Genomic DNA, 22,483 nt, shown 5'->3' with positions numbered 1-22,483 from the left:
GTAGAAATTAAAATTATAAATTAGAAAAGACTTTATCTAGGCAAAGAATTTTCAAGAAACTAAAATCATGATTAATTATAAAACATTTAAAAAGAAGAAAAAAAATGTCAAGAAACATTGAAGATTACAAATAAGTGATTTGGAGACCAATATTCTCAAAGAAACAAAGTAAGTTTGTGAAGTTTCCTTTTAGTTTCCAAGCAACCAAACACGTATAATAAATATGTGTGGCAATGGAAATAGATTATTATTAATAATTAATATATATTTTGATGCCAATTAAGCACTCATTATCTTTCTCCATCAAACCTTAATTAAATATGATTGACATCTCATCTACCAATCTTAAACTTTCTTCCATCTTCATAATGAAGCTTTTTTTAATCATCAATTATTGTTTAGTTGCATCGTGGATTTGGTTCATACCCAATTTTATTCCAACAACAATATAACAAACTTCCTTTTCAAAAACATTTATATCATCTTTTACGTTTTTTTTTTTCAAATCACTAAATAGATGCAAATCACAACATCAAGAAGACAACGTCGTGATGCTTATTGCAAGTTAAAAAAAGAAAAATATATATTAGTAAAAGATACTTAGGTTTGAAGAGTCAGTCTTTAACGTTGACTCATGTTTTTCTTTTTAAATTAAACCTTTACTTAATTATGGTTCTATGAGTATTTATTATTTTAGCATGGTGAGAAGAAGAGTAAGCTTTTAGATTATTGTATAATTGTTTTCTTATCCTTGACTCGAATGAAGAGTTTTCTAGTACAATTTGTGAGTCTTGTAGACAAAAGTGGAAAAAAAAAACATTTCCATATCTTGATGGATTATAACCCTTTCTCTTAACATTTGAGCGGAACCTATATAATTAAGTAGAAAAGAGCTTAACATAGTCCATGCTAGATGGACAAGTACCAATATATACTTCTAATTCTTCATTTATCTTGATTATTATAACACCTTGAGTTGAGGATAAAAACGTGAATGAATCGAGATTGAAAAGTATATGGTTAAGAAAAAGTTTTAAAATTAAAAATAAAAGTTAATGTTTATATACTAACAAAATACACCTTCCTTTTAGGTGGCTTAATCAAAAGAAATTATGAAACTAATGCTGTGTTACTTGTGGAGTAATTATATACATCGTGTGACCTTCTAAATTTTTTTTATAAAATTCAATTAGGTATTGAGTTTGGATTCCAAATCTTGAACCTAAAGTGTTACAATATAATATCAACATAGAAGACCTTTCTAAACCGTGAGTTACAATGGCTTATTTCGTTATAATTGAAACTACAAAAATGCATTCAAACCTATATGTATATATAAGTGAAGAAATGTAATAGTCAGCACTATGTATCTCTTTTTAAAAATGGTAAATAGCATGTCACCAAATATCTTCTTTTTTATTTCGAGTGGCATTTTATAATTTACAAAAATTATATCAATATATAATGAGTTTATATTTTTATGGTTTAGGTGATACAAGTATTCAATTAAAATGTGTAAAGTTTGATGTGCACTTATACCCATTATATTGAAAATGGTTGGGGAAAAGATAAAAGCTAGCAAAGACATATATATATATATATATATATATATAGACAAAGGGACTATAGCTGGCCTTGAGAAATATAAAGGACCCTACCAATTTTTTTTTCTTTTTGAAATATTAATAAATAACAACAATCATAGAAGGGAAAGATGGCCACTTCATTAATTGTCAATGCAAATTTTTCTTCCCAATGTCCATTGCTTCACTCTTTTTTTTTTATTATTATTGTCTTTATCAAGTAGGTGAACAAAAAATATTGGAGATATATAGTAAAAAAGACTATAATTTTAATTAATAAATATTGTCAAATCATGATTATTTTAATTCATATATATCCTATTCCAATCAAATACATAAACTGTTTTTTATTTGGATCAAACCTATAACCAAAATAGTTCATGGGATAAAACATATTTTCAAACATAACCTAAAGAACACAAAAATAATAATAATAATAGCTAGCTTGAGTTGTACATAGTAACACATGAATAAAAGTGTAAGAATTTGATTTATATGAATAAGGAACATATTACTTCTTTTAACCTTTTTGATAGATTTTTTAGATGTGTGCCTTTTTATATTTATATCAAAAAGATATCCAAGCTAATATACACCTATGACTAGCATACATTTTATTTTCTTTTCAAATCAATGTTCAACCATTGGATGCATATGTATTTAGTTTTGAAAATAACAAAATTTGCAATATAGGATTAATGGAAACTTTGGGGAAGTGAGAGAGATGGGTGTTTGGACAGATGAAATGTCACATCTTAGGGGAAATGTAGAGGCAAGTTGTGTGAAGGGAAAGGGGGCCAACATATAGCAACAAAATAAGAAATGCCTTATCAAATTCAACCTAGTCTTTTAAGTACTCTTCATCACTAAATTTAGGTCTTATTCAATAATTATGTTTTAATTGCCTACTCTTTTATGCTTGATTTTAAAATTGAGATTTGATTGAGAACTTTGATGTTACCTTATGAAAAAAAAAATATTTACGGATAAGTTAATTTGTAAACACAAATATCATTTTCTAATTTCAAAATGTTAATAAAAACAAATAGTTTACAAATATTAAGTTATTAAAATTAACTATGATTATTCTCTAACGTAACCAATTGATTTTACTGATTTTGCTCAATTATTGCATATGTTTAGTCTTTTTTTTTTTTTTTTTTCCTTTTTCAAACATTGAACTCACTTCATCTTTATATATAGAGAGAGAGATCAAATGTTGCAAAATGATTGCGATCAGAATCCAATGCAAAAAAAGGGGCATTTTCATTTTGAAGGTGAGGTAGATCTGCACTTCAAATTTTGAAACATAGGTCTATTATATTCAATAGGATAACATGAAAATTGTCTGTTTAATGTCTCATTTGAGGGAAAAATCAATCTATACCTTTGTAATTTGTTGTTTGAATTGATTAATTATCTCTGAACTAATAATTATATCTATTATGGTTAGATTTAACGAAATAAGTCGAGGCCAAGAGTCTAGACATAGATGAGGCCTATGGATAGAAGTAGAAGCTCGAGTTGACATGATAAAGTTGACGAAACTCATGTTTGACAAAGAGCCACCCTTAGAGGGCCTAGAGTGAAACTTAAACAACTCATGAGTGCGCCTAAAGGTAACTCAGAGGATCCATGAGAGCCTAGAGAGAACCCACTAGAGTCTTAAACGGGTTAGAGGACCCACAAGGGAGCCTTAGAGGAACTACAAGCTAGAGAGCTTAGAGAGAGTTGAGAGGACCCACGAAACAACCTAGAAGTAACTTAAAAAATCCACGAGAGAGCAGAGGTAGGAACCTTAAGAGAGCCTATAGGACCCATGAGAAAGCTTAAGGACATTTATATTGATAGTACAAAAAATGTGTTATCTAATCACGCTTAACACTACAAAAAATCGGAGCTCTATCGACGTCTAAACAGACATCGGAAAAAAGGGACGTCGTAAGAAAACCTTTTAGCGACATTGTGAAGAAGGCGTTGACAGTGTGAAGCTCTAGCGACATCAAACAGATAATGTCGGTAGAGGATGAGGCTTCCACGACACTGAGCGAGGAGATGTCGTGAAAACGTTTAATTTAAATAATAATATAGATTTTTTGCGACGTCATGCATGTACACGTTGTCGTTGCCCCAATAACTGCAGACGTTGCATGCAAGGTGTCGTGAGAGGTCAACCTTTTGCCGACATAGAGTAGGTAACGTCGCGAGATATGTGACGTTTTGACTGCTTTTGACAAGGTTCTCACGATGTCATAAGTGACTGCATCGACAATTCTTGGAGAATCGACAACGCCATAAATGAAGGCGTTGCAAATGGGGGGGGGGGGGGGTTCTCTCGACGTTTTTAGGCTGCGTCGGGATAACCACCGCAACACCGTCTGTCGCCGCTGCTCGCCGCTTTCCATTGAGTCCATTATCGCCGCCCCTACATTTCGTTCGTCGTCATCTGCCGTCGTGGCTCTTCATTCCGATAAGTGGTTTACTAATTTTAAAATTATTGCTAAGACACCATTGCACAAACATAAACATGGTTTTAGTTTTGTTTTAATTTTGTTTAGTTAATTAGTTTTAGGATTTAAATTTCAAATTAATTTTAGGTTTTAGATTTCAAATTAGTTTTAGTATTTAGATTTTGATTTAGTTGTAGATTTTAATGTGTTAAGATGTAACATTGAAGTTGAATTTGAGATTGAATTTCAAATTTTCAAATTGAATTCTAATTTGAATTTGGGAGTTATACTGAATTTGAGTTATACGTAAATATGATTGATTGTAAAAAAGATTATCAATCATATTTACTTAATATGCAAGTGGAAAACTTTCTATGGCTTACCTGTTTGGTTATCGATCTTGTTATTTACTACTCCTCTCTTCTCAATCAATTTTTTGGAACCACCAGAGCAATGTTCGTTTCTGTTTGAAGCAACATATTATTTTTTTCAATGAAGCTTGTAATAATGTTCAACTTTCTTCTTTGTACATTCTGCTCATGTCTCTATGTTCATATTAGCTACAATCATGCTAAGGCAATGTGTAGAAGTTGGGAAAATTGATGTCGGCGCTTAGAATTATGCTTTACTTTTTTGTTTTTACTTTTTATTATTCATATAATTTCTAAAACCTACAAACGTGTATTTTTTAATATTTGAATTAATTTTAATATAAATTTGATTTGGTATTTTAATTTTTTTATTAATTTTACGTCAATTATTTTTAGAATTTGATTAAATTTAAATCAAATCAGATCCCAATATAACACTATCGACACCGACATCGGCAGTAACCTATTTGCGACGTCGTTACCAAACATCGACAGTTCCCCACTGCCGACATGTTGACCATGTCGGTGAACAGTGCATCGGCAGTAACCTTTTGCCGACGTCGCTCCGTTCGCACGTCAGGAGTGCCTTCCACAATGCGTCTCTCACGACACTCTTGTCGACGTCCTTTTATACATCGACGTAGCCTCTCTCGACGCAGCCTTGACTTCTGTCGACGCATCTCTACATTCGCAGACCCCCTTCTTCTTGTAGTGTATATAGGGATTGTTAATTGATTTTTAATTTCAATTTGATTATTTTATAAGTTTAGATAATAAAAAAGATATAATCAAACATTAAGGAGAAAATGGAGCTAAAACTAACCGATTCGAAATCCAGATGAAGAAATTAAGTTAATAAACTCAAAAATGATAAAATTACCACCAAAAGAGGTGCACAATTTGCATTTTTGTGACAGCTCCGCGACTCTGTCTTGTATCACCATCGTGCGGATATAAATCTGCAACTTCAATTTTTAGGTCATCTCTTCTGATTCGGGTGGTTGTTTTGGGCGTATGACCCCCTTGTTTTCTTCGTTTTTCCAACCTCTATTCATCTACTATATTAGATTTTAAGTGTACTCTCATCCATTCTCTCTAATAAACCAAAAATGACGTAGTCTCTCTCTTTTATCCACCCATTAACTTTTATTTGGTTTAATTTGTGTGCAATCTTAGGTCCTCTCCCAACTTTTTTTTGGCATAATTAACTTAATAACTTTCTATTTAAAAAAAAAAAAGCTTAATGACTTTCTTTTAGGGAAAGAGGAAATATTCTTTCTTTTGTCCAATTTTTTTACCAATCCCATGTGCAAAATTGTAACTTTGTCTCTCATTTAACCCATAAACAAACGTAAAATGTTGAGAAATTGCTTTGAACTTGATGAGAGAGAGAGAGAGGGTTTGATTGCTCATTTTAAAAAAAGTATTAATCTTCTGAAGCTCTTTTTTAGGGTCAAGAGTGATTATTGTTTCTTTTTAATGGACACTTTTACACAACACATATAGTTGATCCTTTTTGAAGGATTAAAAAGACTTTTTAGAGTTTAGAATGCCAACTCACATAGAGTTGTATTGAACTCAACAATGTTGGTCATTTTTTTTTTCTCTTTCTTTATGTGTCATTTTCTTAAGCTCATTGGAAGATGTTTGCTTCATGTTTCCAAATTTCTTGTCTTCATATTTTCGAAAAACAGCAAGTTTGTTCTGTGATTTTCTTTTTTTGTTTTTCAATTCCCTTTCAAAAATATATTCTAAATTTTTATAATGGGAAAATAAAATTATATTGTTTTTATTCTCTTGCTGAAGTCTTCGATTTTTTTTCGTGATGTCACTGCTACAAAAGTTAACATTTGGTTCTAGTAATCACCTTTTTAGAAAAGCTTCATTCTTATCTTTCAATTTATCGATCAAATCGAATTATTAATATTTTAGAACCATCAATTATGAATTAACCCTAATCTAATCAAACCATCCTGCCACAAAATTGCATCGATAAAAACTCAACTAAAAAATATTAGACATAATTTGAAAAGATATTATTACATTGAAAATTGATGTCTTATTAGATTCTTTTGAAGATTTTCCTAACAAGATCCAAAAGTCTATAGTGGGTTTAAATCTAAAAGAAATTCAGAAGCAAAATGGATAAGTATATGTCTCAAAAAGAAGATGTTAGAATATCGAGTTTCGAACCAACCAGTAGAGTTGAGAAATGTATACAATCGAAAAATAATCGAGTTGGACTCGGCTTAATGCTTTACAGCCTCGAGTGTCACAACAACCCTAACATAATTGGAGTTGCATATAACCACATGCAAGTGTAAGAGGAAATTATAATGTTTTATTAAGTACTAACCCCATTTGATGACGCCACATAAGAAGAGTTTAGAAATTTTCAAATAAAAAGGTCAATACTTTTGTATTTAGTTAAATTTTATACTTCAATATACTAATTTAGACATCAGAGTGTGTTAGACTTAACACCACATTGGTGCGAGAAACTCTCAATCAGGTTAATTTAGAGAATGAGACTCACAAAAAAGAAACAATTCAGTAAAGAAACATGCGAAAGGCCTACGATAGACAACAAATGTGTGAGAATTTCCCATGTCAACACAAACATTTATAACGAAATATAGTTTTGTTTTTCTCAAATCATAATTTTATTGCCAATAAGGTAAGGATATATAAGAAGTGACCTAAGAAATTATTTGGAGTTAGAAAAGCATTTCCAAAATGAGGCATATAACTACAAAAGTCTTATCTGCCTTTCTTATAGAATCCATCATTAAGTATTTGAAAAGTCACAACTAATTAAATTCATTAAAAATTCCTCTCTCAAATTAAATTTATATAAACTTCCGAGCTTTTCCATAATTATAATAATTATTATTATTACAATTCACATATTGTACCCTCCAATTTATATTCTCTTCTATAGTTTTCACATGCTTTTCTTTTAATTATCTCATAAATTAAAACTAAAAGCCACAATGTTTTCTAAGCCAACTATATAAAATCTAGATATCATTTTTTTTTATTTTTATTATTATTTGATAATGATATCATTCTAATTAACCTAATTTATATAACTTAAAAACTTAAATCAAAGACAATAAAGCATGCGTGATGTGATGTAATTAAGGTCTAATTTGGAATTTAATTGTATTATTAGTATAGGTTAAGCTTTCACTTAATTTAGAGAAAGACATTTTTTTAATTATATGTTTTGTATTTATTTATTTGGTGTCTTAGGCACCAAATTAATCATTCCTCCTATTAAAAAAAATCATACAAATTTATTATCTCAAAAAGAAATTCATAGTTACTGAGATCAACTTGATTAAAAGAAAGTAGAATGGAGGTATTTAATTTTTTGAATTATGTACTAAAATAATTAATTTGATTTGTAAGATAATAGTAGCCGTAGAGGGGAAATGTGGAAAATGAAAAGAGTAATATGAGTAACTATGAAGTGTTTTTGTTTTTATTTATGATCTCAAAAAGAAAAAGGCATTGTAGTTTATGTAATAGAACAATTCCTACTTAATAAACCCCTACGCTCCATGCAATATTTGGAACACAATCGCTCTTATTATTTGAGATTGTAACACACGAGCTTGATTGAAAGTGGGGGTTGTATCTCACTTATATTAATTAATTAATGTAATAAAAACAAAGCTGGCTTGCCTTCCTTTTTCACTATAAATATATATATATATATATATATATATATATATATATATATATATATATATATATATATATATATATATATATATATATAAAAATAACAATAAAATGAAGTTTCTTTTTATTGTTAATTCTCAAGGGAAGTGCTCTCTGAGTCACCTAAAAACCAAACCCTAAGAGAAAATCTACAATTTTATTTACAAATATACAATTCTTGCTAACATGCGCCACCAATTCAACTCTATTACCGTTAACTGCCACGTCGGTGCATTTTAGCACAACCTCCAAATTCTAAAAAGTTGCATCTTTTTTTTTCTTTTAATCCTTTTTTTTTTTTTATTATTCATTCATTCATTCATTCACTGCTTTGCTTTGCTTTGCTTCTTCTTGTTCATCCTTTTTTCTTCTTTTTATTTTAAAAAGCTTCTTCTTTTTTTTTTTTTTTTTTTTTTAATGCTGCTGTAGTTTTCCCTTTACTTATATATAATTTTTTTTTCCTAATAATGATAGGAATGATTTCTTTCCCCTGATACTTTACCCATTTTCTCTTTCTGTCGTTTCTCTAATCTCTCTCTTTTGGTTTTTTCTTTTAGATTTTATTTAGCACTCTCTGTTCAGTTCTAGCTGGAAAGAAAAGGGTTTTGTGAAAAGAGAGAGAAATTTGAAGGACAGATGAAGATGAGCTTTTTAATGGTGGAGATATGGCTTTTGGGTTCTCAGATCTGATGAAACAGAAGCTGTTTTCTAGAAGTAGCTTAGACACTACAAAATGTGTCTTGTTTTCTTGGTCTGTTCTTGAGTTCATTCATTTGAGCTCTGTTTTAACTCAAGTGTTTTGAAGAATTTTCTGTTTGTGAGAGTTCTTTTTGGTCAAAATTCAGTAATTCCTTTTGGGGGTTTGAGCAATTTGAGGGTTTGTTTTTTGATCGGTGGAATCGAGATCTGTTGAAAGTAAAAGAAGAGAAAACAAAATGTTGGCTGTTGGTAGTCCTTTTACCAGTGTTCGTACGAGCTCTAGTTGTAATGCTTTGCTCAGAGAACTTCAGGTCTTTCTCTTTTTTCCTTTCTGCTTCCTTTCTCTCCTACTTTTCATTCTTTTGCTTTCTTCTTCTTTTTTAGTTTGTAATCTGCTTCACAATGATGGTTTGTGAGAATCTCTTTGTTATATGCTTCTTCTCAAGGAGGCTTATGATGAGTTCTTTAGGGCTATTATGGTCTAGCTGATAGTGCTAATGATTTCTTTTAGAAACATGAGAGACTGGTTTGTACTTTTTGACATTTCAGGACTCAAAGGCTTCTTCTGAAAGCACTTTTTTGGGGTCTTCTTCTTAATTTTGCCTTCTTCTCTGTTTCTCTTCTTTAACCTTGTCCTAAATTTCACTATATCTATTCCTAAGCTTGTTATGATTTTTAGTAAGATACGCTTGTTATGGTTTTAGTGAGATGCATCGTATGGAGCAGTTTGATGTATTATGATTATAGTTCACCTGAATGATACGTTTCTAGGCTTTCTTTTTAGCTTTTACTGATTCCTCATATGATAGAAGTTTACTGATAATCTCTCAATTCTTATGAATTCAGCAAATATGGAGTGACATCGGCGAGAGTGAAGCTGATAAAGACCGTATGCTTCTAGAATTGGAGAGGGAATGCTTGGAAGTGTACCGGAGAAAGGTCGAGGAAGCTGCGAATGCCAAGGCACGACTACATCAATCTGTTGCATCTAAGGAGGCTGAGGTTGCAACATTGATGGCTTCTCTTGGCGAACTAAATTCTCCGGTAAAGATTGAGTTCTCTAGCGAATTATATTCCTGCATACTTGTTCCTTAAAGCTTGGAGAACTTTTAAGTTTGGATCCTTGAAATTGTTCTTAATTATTGGCAAGAGTTGAATGAATGTTCCATTACCATTTTGGTGGCATTTGTGTTTCTCATTTGTTTCCTGTGGTGGCAGAGTCAAATTGAGAAGAGGTCCAAAACATTGAAAGAAAAGCTTGCTTCTGTCACTCCCCTTGTAGAAGAATTGAAGACGAAGAAAGAGGAGCGTTTGAAACAATTTGCAGATATAAAAGCCCAAATTGAGAAGATCAGTGTTGAAATTTCGGGTTACAGCAACCATGTTAATGATCACATAGTCATCAATTCTTTAACCCTGGAAGAAACAGATCTGTCTTTGAGAAAGCTCAATGAGTATCAAACACGACTTCGCACCTTGCAAAAGGAGAAGGTTTGGAAATAGAAACTATAAGATATCATGTAATTGAGGATTGTGTCTTTTTATAGTTTTGCATTGTTATCATTTGCCTGCTCCTCACATATTGAAAGTGATTTATTTTAAGTTGAATGATGATTGACTAGAAATTGTTTGCAGTCTGATCGACTTCATAAGGTTTTGGAGCATATTAGTGAGGTCCATTCTCTCTGTGGTGTCCTTGGTTTGGATTTTGGCCAGACTGTAAGTGATGTGCATCCGAGCTTAGAAAGAACGAGTATCGAACAAGCTACAAATATCAGCAATAGCACATTGGAAGGCCTAGAACACACCATTCTTACATTGAAAACAGAAAGGAAAACTCGAATCCAAAAGGTAAGCTTGCGTAGGTGATAGGTCCTCGCTCGAGATTTTATGTCATTTGTCTTTTTCTTCTAACTTTAGAACTTGCTTCAACCTGCAGTTGAAGGAAATTTTAACCTCATTATATGAACTTTGGAATTTGATGGACTCTTCACGTGATGAAAAGAGCAAATTTTCACGGATTACTTCCATCATGCGTGTATCCGAAACAGAAGTCACAGAACCAGGTCTTCTCTCCACAGAGACAATCGAACAGGTTTGGAGCATTCTCAAATATGATTAACATGTCGACTTTAAAACAAAAACTCTCAATTTTCATTTTGATGTCTCCAGGCGTCAGCAGAAGTGGAGAGGTTAACTAAACTAAAAGCGGGTCGAATGAAACAACTTGTACTGAAAAGGAGGTCTGAGTTGGAGGAGATTTGTAGAATGACTCACATTGAAGCTGATCCTAGCACAGCTTCTGAGAAATCAAATGCTTTGATAGATTCAGGTAAATTGGTAATCAAATCCTACATTATTCAAATTTCCATTTTGTCAGTCTTGATAATGACAATCGATTTCTCGATACCATAGTCAAGCAAAAAAGAAACTTGATTACTATAAATGCTTGCTGTTTTAAAGGTCTAGTAGATCCTTCTGAACTCCTTGCAAACATTGAAGTACAAATCGTCAAAGTAAAAGAAGAAGCCACCAGCAGAAAAGACATAATGGATAGAGTAGACCGCTGGCTATCAGCATGTGAGGAAGAAAATTGGCTTGAAGAGTACAATAAAGTAAGCTGAGTATTTTGTGTTTTTGCCGAGAGATATTGACTACTTTATATATCATCTTTGCATTCATAAACGTTTTATGCTACACTTTTTGGTAGTTAGTGAGGTTACGAACTCTTCTTCTTGTTTTGCTTATAGAGTGAAACGAGATTATATAGGCTTACTCTATTGCATTAACATTTTGTCTTTCGAATTGCAGGACGAAAATCGTTACAATGCAGGGAGAGGTTCACATGTTAATCTGAAACGTGCAGAGCGAGCGAGAGTGACTATTAGCAAAATCCCAGGTATTTTTCTTAGCAAGAAAACTTTATTCTCCTCATATCAGGATGAACAGAACATTCTTTATCCTTAAGTTGGGTGGATTAATTGGAAAATTTAAGTTTTAACTTTATCAAGTTGATTTGAACTTAAAACTATCAATAAATTACTTCAGTCTAACCAATAAAACATACAAATAGCGAAAACAAATATTCAAACACAACATTAATCTGAATACTATAACCCAATAAAAACCAATCTTAATTCTCACACTACTGACACTGAGACCAGCCCCCACAAAAATATTTTCACAAAACTACAAGAGTGCTCACTCTTGCCCACAGATCTTTGAAGCAACAACCAACATGAGTATCGCAATTACAGTATCTCTACTTTGTCCAAAGAGTTGGTAGGTTCCTACCTGACATGCAATTTTACCTTAAGAATCGTATTGATATCACCTTATGTTCAAATTTAATTCGATGTCATAAAAACTCTTAAAAGTTTAAACTTGGAGGTAGAAAATGCGTTCCTTCCAAAAATTGGTAAAGCAGCAATAGCTATGAGCTAATGGTGTTTCTTTTCAGCTATTGTTGATAATCTGATACACAAAACTCTGGCCTGGGAAGATGAAAAGAAGACTATGTTTCTTTATGATGGGGTAAGGATTAACCCTCTGTTTTCTTTTGCAATCTACATCATTTGTATTCGGAAGTTCATTAGTTCATCTTTATTCAGGCAAGGTTGGTGACAATACTTGAAGATTATAAATTAAGTAGACAGCAAAGAGAAGAGGAGAAGAGGAGACACAGGGTACTTTAATTATGTCCTCATTTTGAATTATCAGGTTAATTCATTCTTTTTACTGTCCTTTCTTGAAAAGAAAGATCAATCTTCCATTCCCAGGATCAAAAGAAACTTCAGGATATGCTCCTCACTGAGAAAGAAGCTATGTACGGTTCTAAACCCAGTCCTCGGAAGAGCAACAGCTTTAGGAAGACTAATGGATATCGTGCGAATGGGAATGGATCGATGACACCCACGCCTCGCCGAAACTCTGTCGGTGGAGCGACCCCAGAGCTCCTAACTCCTAGATCCTATTCCGGTCGCCAAAATGGATACTTCAAAGAAATGAGGAGATTGTCTACTGCACCATTGAACTTTGTGGCCATATCCAAGGAGGATACGATGTCGTATGCTTCAATTTATGGATCTGAGCCAGGCTCTCCCCCCCAGAGTTAAATCTTAGTGCTCTCAATATGGTATGTCTACTGGTTTGACCGCTTTTACTATCATTAGTCTTGAGTCATTTCTTTTGTTGCCACGCTCTGCATATTTATTTTTCAACTCAGGAAGGATAAAATAAGTTCACATCTGAATGGTAAACATTTTAAGTTTCTAAATTTAGAATGTGTTTTGAAGACTTAGAAAGTCTTCAAGTAAGTGTTTATAAGTGTAAAAAAATGTTTACAAACCTTTGATTTAAATACTTGGCACTCGTTTTGTTAGCAATTTGGGCACTAGTTGTGATTGCTTGGTTTTTAACGAAGAGCTCGTATTTGGTTTGCAGAATGGTCACAACGGTCACAGCCTGGATATCTATATACATGAACTAATGCAGCAGCAGCAACTTTGTGAATAGGAAACAAATTGTAAACTAGTTTACAACTGTGATTTGATAGGACGACTTGGAGGAAGAATTGCTACTAACAGGTCGAGAAGGCATAAAAGATGTGGTTTTAGTGTATGGTATAAAATAGGTAGTGACGATAACAGATAAGTAGCTCAGAACAATGCATCTAAAAGTCTTGTAATGTTGGAATAGGAATTATTTGATATAGTAGGGAGTGCAACCACAATGTTTTGTGGATTTTGTTAGTGTTTCATGTGTTGTGTATATATTTTATCTTTCTCAAACAAAACCAACCATTTGATTCTAGATTCTTAATCTTTCGAAAATGCATATCTTAGGTGTTCTATATATGTGACTTTAACCTTCCTGCTCTTTTCTTTAAACTATGCCCCATCCCCCTCCCTTGAACAACACGAGTCATGACCAAACATAGGTTTCATTTCTACCAAACACACCTGAAATGTGAAAACTGAAGCTGGTGCAAAACTACAGATGATCAAAGGCAAACTACCAGATTTAGTTTTAATTCAAGATAAGTTTTGGTTCTTAATTATAGCTTGATTATTTGAAAAGATAAAATGGGCAAAGAGAAGGCCACAAAGATCTCAATCTGATCTTACAGAACACTTCAAATCAAAATGGGGGAAAGTCGAAAGAAATGAGTATTCTATTTATCTAACTACTACACACTAAACATCATCATGATAATTTGAGATTGCTTGGTCTGGGAGAAATAGAGGTCAAGCAGGGCAGTTCAGCTTTGCTGACACTTCAACTTTGCTTCTACTGGAGGATATGCGATAGCTATAAATAAAATATCCAAAACAAGAAAAAGCAAAGGCAACAACTTCTACTCCAAATAACCTTAAGCTTGTTCAATGTACATTAACAACTTAAAAATGTTTCACACTATTATTACAGGACTTCGTGAACCAATGCAATGAACCACCACCAATATATATCAAAACAGAAGATTAACTTGTTCAGATTTGCTTGTGTTCTTCCTCCCCCTCCTTTAATAATCTTCAACATGGAGGGGAAGTATCACAAGCTTCAATAATAATTAGAAGTTAGAACTTAGAAGGATCTGCTACTAATCTTCAACATCCAAAGAATAAGTACTTTCAAAAGGAATATCAATTAAATGAAACTTCATCCAGATAAATTCTTTTGTTTGCATGTATCACATAAGCTGAAGGGGAAAATAAATAAAAGAACCAACGTGTCCAAATGTCGTAAACAATTATGAAATGTTAATAAAATTCATGAACTACAAACTACCACCAGAGCTCTGCAGAAGGGTGCAGATATATACACAATTCAGGCAGACGTAACGTAACCCAGAAACCACCCATGAAGTACCAAGAGAATTAGTCTACCTGATTGTGACAAACTTATTAGTACCATGTCTCGCCCAGTGAGTCCTCAAATCGATCGGGTTAGCAAAATTATAGCCATCAGCTGCTAGTTTTTCAAGTACCTTCTTAAACGCACCCTGACTCATTTTTCGTCCAGCTATCCTCGCCCCACGTCTTTTGTCACTCATGGGCAAAGGATAAGTTGATATGTTGGTAGTACAACAAGCAGACTGCCAACCACCACATCCCCACCTATAACATTGATGAGGAGCTCCAGTGCAAGAGCAAACCGGAATTGGAATACATGAGATGTCCATATCAATCCCATTTATAACAAGATCAATGTTCTTCTTTGGTGGTTTCACACGCTGAACAGCCGTGCTAGTATCTTTTGGTTTCCTCGGTTTTTTAGCTTTGGGGGTTTTGGGGCCAGCCTCACTACTCTGTCTTTTCTTTGCTTTCCCACCTTCCTTCTTCACTGGAGGCTCTTCAACTCTACTTGCTGCTATTTCATCCCTCGAAGAAGAGGGTGGTTGCAAGATCTGCAAGGAGTGAGCTCCTGAAGTTTCTGGCATAACAGGATAGCTGTGGTTGGCAGGTAACATATTAAGAAACCTATCTCTGTTACCCCCCCAATTGTCCCTCACATAGTTCATATGCACTGGTGCTTCCGAAACAACGCAATCCCGTGGATGGAAGGAACCATTGGCATTAACCATAACAGAAGGATCACGGCCTGGTAAGAAATGTTTCATGTCCCGCTCAGAAATGGTGGACATGAGCTGCAGGCCGAGATGATTCCCTTTAAAGGACGGCTCATAATAACCCCAATTACGCATGTTTAACGCATCGTCATCCATCAGAACTACATATCAAACATAACAACAATAAGAGAAAGATTCTCAGGTTTTGAATCTTCCCAGTAACAGTACTTGGATGGCGATTGTTCAACCGCATCCTCATAATGGCTTGGAAATGAAAACAACAAAATATCCCAAGAGGAGAAACGAAATGGGAATAAAAACAACAGAACAATCAAAGCGCAACTCAAACCTTACAAGAGATGGGGAACACAGTCAACAACAAAATTTTGCTACTAGACACTGATTCTGTAGATCGAAGTTCTTTCTAGAAATTATTTCACGATAAAAACAAGATTCCAGATCCAACATTTAATTCAATCAATCAAATAAATTAGGGTACAGATCTCATTACCGCAGTCCACAACTTGAAATATTCAAATAATACATAAAAAAAATATCATCAAAATCAAAACTTGTTCACATTGGCAACATCGAAATCAAAACAGAAGCCCTAATCAGAAATCCCCAAAAGTCAAAAACCCCTCAAAACATCAGATCTCCGACACCCATCATGCAGAAACTGCAAAAGATTAGGGTTTTCACAACACTCAAATCTGAAAAACCACAGATCTAACCAAAATTGAAGATAAAAAATCCGAGAATCAGAAAAACAGAATGAAGAAGCAAATGCATATTTATATGGGATGCAGATAGTACAAGAAGGACCCATATATTCAAACTCGAGAGAGAGAAAGGGAGAGAGAAAGAGAAGAAGAGAGAGAAAGAGAAAGAAGGGGTAAGAGAGAGAGAGAGAACTTACTTGGGTGGGTGTAAACGGCTCTTTAGGGTTTTGCCCTTCTGGAGAGAGAGAGACAGAGACAGAGAGGAGAGAGGAGAGAGGAGAGAGAAACCTCAGAAAGAGAGAGAGAGAGAGAGAGAGAGAGAGAGGAAAGAGAAAAACAGAGAGAGAGAGAGAGAGAGCTAAAAATGGGTATCTATCAAAGAAGTAGTTGTCGCTTTAAAATAAGGAGAGAGGGAAAGGCAAACCAAAGCTATTTTATAAATTTCTTTCCTTTTTTCTTTTCTTTATTAACTAATTTTTTCTTTTTAACCAAAAAACAAAAAAAGTGATATATATATATATATATATATATATATATATATATATATAATTTATATACAATGTTTTCATGTTTTGGAGTAGGGGAAATTTTCCACATGAGACAATCCTATCTTTATAATTATTTATTTCTTCTTATATAATCTTATCTCTCATTTCATTTCATTCCTCTATTGATCTTTCTTTGAGTTTTTGAGGGCTCCACATCCCATCTCTTCTTTTCCCTTTTCTATATATTGTATTCTCTAATCTAATCTTATTATCTACTTTCCCCTCTTCATCAACTTCACTTCTCTTCTTAATCATCCTTTTCGATTTAATGAGATTTAACATTTTCTTGACTTCACTTCTCTTCTTAATCATCCCTTTCGATTTAGTGAGATTTAATCATCCCTTTCGATTTAGTGAGATTTAACAACACCTATTTGTTCTCCCTGTAACGTGATTAAATTTGTTGATTCGTACATGTTAAATTACAATTTGGGTTTCTCAAGTTTGAGGCTTACTTATTTGGTTTCTCAAGTTTGAGACTTACTTATTTGGTTTCTCAATTTTTATAATTGAACAATACCTTTCCAAACTTTCAATTTTAATATAAATAAAAAGATAGTTGAAAATATAATAATTAAACTCAAAAGTATTATCAAATAATAACATAACGTAAAAGAATTTCAAACTTTCAGTTTCAATATAAATAAAGAGATAGTTGCAAATATAATAATTTCAATATAAATAAAGAGATAGTTGCAAATATAATAATTAAATTCAAAAGTACTACCATATAATAACATAACGTGAAAGAATTTGCAAATATAACAAAGTTTAGATCAAATTTCCACATCCCATCAATAGTAGACTATCATTAATAGGGTTTATCTTCAAACGAATTCTTAAAGTTAATAATCTAATAAATTTATAGATGGTTTGTAATTTCGGAACACCGCATCAATTAGAAGCAATGAGAGCTTTAAATATGCATCTTTAGTTATTATGTGATTGGATATGTTGAATTAAAGAAGCAAAAAAAGTTCAAGAGGTTGATTTGACCTTTAATTTTGCAGTGTTGATATCATAGTGATGCGATTTCAATTATTAAATGATAGATAGGATCCTCTTCATATAATTTTTGATCTAGAAATAAGCTGGTCCGTCTGTTTAGTAATAATGGAGCTGTAGTGGGGTATCATATAGACTAATTATCAGATTAATATGATTTCTTAACCAATGAAATACAAGCAAAGGAATATAGAAGTTTACACCTTAAGGTTCTACAGTAACATATACAAGATCAATTATTCAATTAACTAAAGTTTCTCTAATGATTCATCGACATGAATTTGTATTTGATCTCTTTCTGTTCAAATCATGGGGTTCAAAATTGAGAGAACTCAACACCTTTGAAAATTGCTTTTCATCCAACACAGTTCTTCAAAGCTATATTGCATAACAGGACATCTACTTTCATGCTCGACCTTTAATTAACACTATCAATGAAAATTACAATCTAAACCAACAACTGAGTTTAGAATCTGCTCCTTGCAAAAATCCACTATCGTCAATTATAGAGAGAATTAGTATACCTACAGAAACCTTTAGCAGCTTAGTTTCAACCTCAGATAATAACAGTGTGTTCTTGAAATTTTTCACTAAACGGTTACTTAGTGAACTCTCTAATTCTCCTGTAATCTCAAATTTCATCAATCATAGGCAGTTTCTAGAAAATCTCATTTCTACAACCATCATAAAGGAATCAATTGCTACTTTACAAATGTTTCCCTGAAAGATAACAGAACCCATGGAGAACAAGAGAATGGAAAAATTTAATAATTAACTTCAGAGACATACTTACTAACAAACTAGAACAAATTCCAGAAAGAGTTGTGCAATGTCATGATGACCAGACATCAAGTCCAGCATTCATGTATCAACTTCTAACATGCATTACAACAATATAGGCATGTCAAAAATTTAAATAATCTTCTAATGCAATCTTACTATCAGTTCATAGAGAGCCATTGAAGATTGAATGAATTTTCGTAATTTTTTTGGTGAATTGTTGAACATGTACAAAAGAAGATTTATGAATGAATGAGTGTAGCCATCTCAGAGGCCGTCTACCTGGATAAATCAGGATGAAGATGAAATGCAAGTCTTTTGTGATTCTGTAAAAACAAAAAGGTTTTAAATACATATTGGTCTCCATACTTTTGAAGTGTCCCCTTTGATCCTATATTACTAAAAAGTGGGCATCTTAGCCCCTTTATTTCATTTTAAGAGAACAAAATGGTCAAGAGGGTCATTTTTTGAAAGTGCAGGATCAAATGGTCACTATTTAACAGTAGTGAGACCAAACGGACATTTCTAAAGTTCATCGACTAGAATCAACTATAGCTAAAAGTACAAAAATCAAAATGAACCAAAGATAAAGGTGCAAAGACCAAAGTAGTATAACACCAAACGAGAAAGTTAATAAAGAAGAAATAGAATAATACGGCTAACTGCAAGTTCTGTTTCCCTAAGAAGGCATGGTCATTCATATCAATCGATCAAAATAAATGAGAATGCATATTGAACTTTATCAAAACAGAACACCTTCAACTTAACTCTACCGCCATAGCATTCATTTCTACACAATTAAACAGCATCAAAAGATATTCCAATAATTTGAAAACTACTACAAAACGAATCAAGATTGATCTGGATGGAAATTTCCTAACTTTATGAACCCATAAACGATAAAGAGAAAAAGTTACCGGCTATAGCTACCCCATGATTGCTGCGAAAGGCCACAGATATATACATGTAAAACAGACTCGGCCCTTGACCATCACAATACTCTGCTAAACTACCTGATTGTGACAAACTTATTGGTCCCATGCCTTGCCCAATGGCTTCTTAAATCAATTGGGTTAGAAAAGTTATAGCCTTGAGCTGCTAGTTTCTCCAAAACCTTCTTAAAAGCACCTTGACTCATTTTCCGGCCAGCAATTCTTGCACCTCGCCGCTTCTCACTCATTGGCAAAGGATGTAGAGATAAACTTGTGGTACAACAAGCTGATTGCCAGCCACCGTAGCCCCATCTATAACATTGGTGAGGAGTTCCAGTGCAAGAACATACTGGAATTGGGATACTAGATATATCCATGTCAAATCCATTTATAACAAGCTCCATCTTCTTTTTTGGTGCCTTCACCTGTTGAAACGAAGGATCATTACTTTTAGGCTTTCGAGGCTTCTTTGGTTTCGGGCTTTTGGGAGCACCTCCATTCTGTCGTTTCTTTGGTTGTTTAGTTCCCTTCTTCACAGGTGGTTCTTCAATCTTGAGGACCATTTCATCTCTTGATGTGTCAAGTGGTTGTAACATTTGCAAAGGTTGTGCCGCTGACGTCTCTGCAAGCAGAGAATAACTAGTATTGGGGGATAACACATTGAATAGCTTGTCCCTTTGATTCATCCAACCATCCCTCGCCCAGTTTGTCGATACCGGTGCTTCAGATACAACAGAATCCCGTGGATGAAATGCTGCATTCATGTTAACAATAGCTGACGGGTCCCGTCCAGGCATAAAATGTTTCACATCTCGCTCACCAATTGTGGACACGAGCTGCAGTCCAAGATGCGCTTTCAAAGATGGTTCATAGTAACCCCAATTACGCATGTTCAAAGCATCACCATCCATTAGAACTACAGAGTGAACACAATAAGCAGAGATTACAAGTAAGCTCAAGAAACTCTCATGTTCAAAACATAACCAACATAGAAATTAACACCAAGAAGGAAGAAAACAGTGAGCTTCAACTTCAAATAGCACCATTTTGATATTCCTACAAATTAAAGAATTGCCCTGCCCCCGCAATTAAGCCCTAAAAAAAACAAAACTCATCAAATACACTTAAATTAACTCTCTTTCCAAACCCTACAGTGAGGATTATAAATTAATTCCCACAAGATTTCGATAAAACCAAAATGGGTTGATTTAACAGCACACTCTTGATTCAAAAGTACCAAAATTGGAAATTCCAGTATCCCACCAACCAACTAAAAATTAGGGGTTCTATCTAATTATAGCCCCTCTTCAATATACATATAGAAGGGTAAACATAAAGTAATCCGTTAACAGATTTAAGATTTTCCACCATAAACCCTAAAAAGGAGACAAATTTAAGATTCAAAATTCTCATCATACGATTACATAAACAAAAACCAGGGTCAGAAAATATATTGGAATAAACCGTCAGAAACCAAAGTTGATCAGAAACGAAAAGGAATGAAAAAATATATATTAAAAAAGTGGACATAGAAGAAGTATATATAAAGAACAACGGATAGCAATATTTATATATGAAAATGTCAGTGATGGTCAAAGAGCACAAACAAGGACCCCATATATTGAGAGATGAGAGAGAGGAGACAAAGACAGAGAGAGAGAGAGAGAAGAGGAGAGAGGAAACTTACTTGGGTGGGTGTAAACGGCACTTTAGGGTTTTTGCCGGAGGAGAGAGAAACTGAAAGGGAAGGAGAGAGAGAGAGAGAGAGAGAGAGAGAGAGAGAGAGAGAGAGAGAGAGAGAGAAACTGAAAGGGAAGGAAAAGGAAAAGAAGGAGAAAAAGTGGGTGAAAAAGGAAAGGGTTCTTTTATATATAGATAACATTATATGTTATTTATATTATGACTTTATGAGTAGAGAGAAATAGAGAAGGTTGTGAGAAAAATCTTCCAACCTAAATTAATTTAACATTATCTTTATGAAATCAATTTCTTTTTCTTTTCTTTTCTTTTTCTTTTTCTTTCTCTGAAGAGATCATTATTTGATTATAGTATTTTGGTGGAAGTTTGATCAAACAGAATGTTTTGGTTGCATTTACTCTCCCTTTGAAATAAAATTATTTGTTTTGATTTTCCTTTCTTTTTTCTTTTTTTTTTTTAATCTTATTTTAATTTTGATTTTCAAACTTAATTTAATTTAATAAAAGTTGTTAATGAGATCTGAATCTCTCGATTTCACCAACTTTAAAAGTTCATATTTTTATATTTTTTATTGATATCATCGAATTATTATTCCAATTTAAGATACACAATACTACATAGTAGTTTCTTATTTAAGATTTGATGGAGAGAATCAAAGTTTGTCGTAACTTACTAAGATAATAAGAGTGAAGGAAGACGAAGAAAATGAAAATAGTAATATAATAATAAAGTGGAGATTGAGCAACATTAACGAAGAGAGATGTAGAGAAAAATAGAGAAAAAAATAAAAAAAAAAAAAAAAAAAAAAAAACCAGGACTAGGGAGTGGAGCAACATACTTTAGTTTAAGGTTTAAAAATAGAAAGATTTTTCCAAAATAACCCCAATCAACCAATTAATCAAATACTTTAGTTTAAGGTTTAAAAATAGAAAGATTTTTCCAAAATAACCCCAATCAACCAATTAATCAATTTTGTGTATTTTTTTAGATCGGTCAACCAACTAAACTATATTTTAAATTAATAAATGAAAGTACTCACAATTCCACGAAATTGACTAAATTGATGTTAGTCTATTCAATGGAGTTGATTGTCAATCTATTTACGTATCACAACCAAATTTCAAATTTTATAAAATTTTTATTTGTCTCTAAACTTAGTATTTATTTCATTTTATTTCGTGTTAATTCTTTTAGAAGAATAAAAACAATCATTTCGACTTTACATTTTTCTAGAAAAAAAAAATGAATTCATAATCTAGCTTTTGAGTATCTATATTATAATGTAAGCATATATACTAGAAGTAGAAACCACATGATAAAGACAAGTGTTCAATCAGTTAATATTGAGTGACAAAACATTAAAAAACATTACCAAATAACTGACTTCCCTTTTCAAAG

The 22,483-nt window shown here is 32.9% G+C and overlaps 3 protein-coding genes across 7 annotated transcripts; 1 reads left to right on the top strand and 2 right to left on the bottom strand.

The window, feature by feature from the left end:
- Window positions 1-8,431: 8,431 nt before the first annotated feature.
- LOC103504260 (65-kDa microtubule-associated protein 6) lies at window positions 8,432-13,686 on the top strand. The gene is made up of 12 exons (XM_008468690.3): window positions 8,432-9,143; window positions 9,679-9,876; window positions 10,051-10,323; window positions 10,468-10,683; window positions 10,772-10,927; window positions 11,005-11,164; window positions 11,296-11,447; window positions 11,644-11,731; window positions 12,293-12,366; window positions 12,444-12,518; window positions 12,612-12,967; window positions 13,276-13,686. Exons 1-11 carry the CDS (start codon window positions 9,069-9,071, stop codon window positions 12,945-12,947), a joined length of 1,803 nt encoding a protein of 600 aa, XP_008466912.2. The 5' UTR covers window positions 8,432-9,068; the 3' UTR covers window positions 12,948-12,967; window positions 13,276-13,686.
- Window positions 13,687-14,457: 771 nt separating this feature from the next.
- On the bottom strand, window positions 14,458-21,088 carry LOC103504249 (protein BASIC PENTACYSTEINE2-like). 2 transcript variants are annotated; one of them, XM_051090369.1, is made up of 2 exons: window positions 21,075-21,088; window positions 14,458-15,561 (listed from the first exon to the last, which is right to left on the bottom strand). In XM_051090369.1, exon 2 carries the CDS (start codon window positions 15,554-15,556, stop codon window positions 14,714-14,716), a length of 843 nt encoding a protein of 280 aa, XP_050946326.1. In that variant the 5' UTR covers window positions 15,557-15,561; window positions 21,075-21,088; the 3' UTR covers window positions 14,458-14,713. The 2 variants fall into 2 exon arrangements, with proteins under 2 accessions (XP_050946326.1, XP_008466905.1); XM_008468683.3 differs by lacking the exon at window positions 21,075-21,088 and adding an exon at window positions 16,320-16,602.
- On the bottom strand, window positions 19,256-21,191 carry LOC103504226 (protein BASIC PENTACYSTEINE2-like). 4 transcript variants are annotated; one of them, XM_008468677.2, is made up of 2 exons: window positions 21,075-21,191; window positions 19,256-20,303 (listed from the first exon to the last, which is right to left on the bottom strand). In XM_008468677.2, exon 2 carries the CDS (start codon window positions 20,296-20,298, stop codon window positions 19,465-19,467), a length of 834 nt encoding a protein of 277 aa, XP_008466899.1. In that variant the 5' UTR covers window positions 20,299-20,303; window positions 21,075-21,191; the 3' UTR covers window positions 19,256-19,464. The 4 variants fall into 4 exon arrangements, with proteins under 4 accessions (XP_008466899.1, XP_016898882.1, XP_050946325.1 ...); XM_017043393.2 differs by having other exon boundaries at window positions 19,256-20,482; window positions 21,075-21,182; XM_051090368.1 differs by lacking the exon at window positions 21,075-21,191 and adding an exon at window positions 20,806-20,980.
- Window positions 21,192-22,483: the final 1,292 nt, after the last annotated feature.

Source organism: Cucumis melo, chromosome 9 (assembly GCF_025177605.1).
Source record: "Cucumis melo cultivar AY chromosome 9, USDA_Cmelo_AY_1.0, whole genome shotgun sequence".
Classification (NCBI taxonomy): domain Eukaryota; kingdom Viridiplantae; phylum Streptophyta; class Magnoliopsida; order Cucurbitales; family Cucurbitaceae; genus Cucumis; species Cucumis melo.
This window is presented reverse-complemented; position numbering and strand designations above follow the sequence as displayed.

What these genes read in the sequence shown, in the direction of transcription:
- LOC103504260 (XM_008468690.3), top strand. Translation starts at nt 9,069, where the DNA reads ATGTTGGCTGTTGGTAGTCCTTTTACCAGTGTTCGTACGAGCTCTAGT. An exon ending in AAATGCTTTGATAGATTCAG is followed by an intron (nt 11,165 to 11,295) that starts GTAAATTGGTAA and finishes GCTGTTTTAAAG; the next exon opens with GTCTAGTAGATCCTTCTGAA. An exon ending in GACTATTAGCAAAATCCCAG is followed by an intron (nt 11,732 to 12,292) that starts GTATTTTTCTTA and finishes GTTTCTTTTCAG; the next exon opens with CTATTGTTGATAATCTGATA.
- LOC103504226 (XM_051090368.1), bottom strand. Translation starts at nt 20,917, where the DNA reads ATGTCCACTTTTTTAATATATATTTTTTCATTCCTTTTCGTTTCTGAT. An exon ending in TGGTTTTTGTTTATGTAATC is followed by an intron (nt 20,304 to 20,805) that starts GTATGATGAGAA and finishes TTCACTCTGTAG; the next exon opens with TTCTAATGGATGGTGATGCT.
- LOC103504249 (XM_051090369.1), bottom strand. Translation starts at nt 15,556, where the DNA reads ATGGATGACGATGCGTTAAACATGCGTAATTGGGGTTATTATGAGCCG.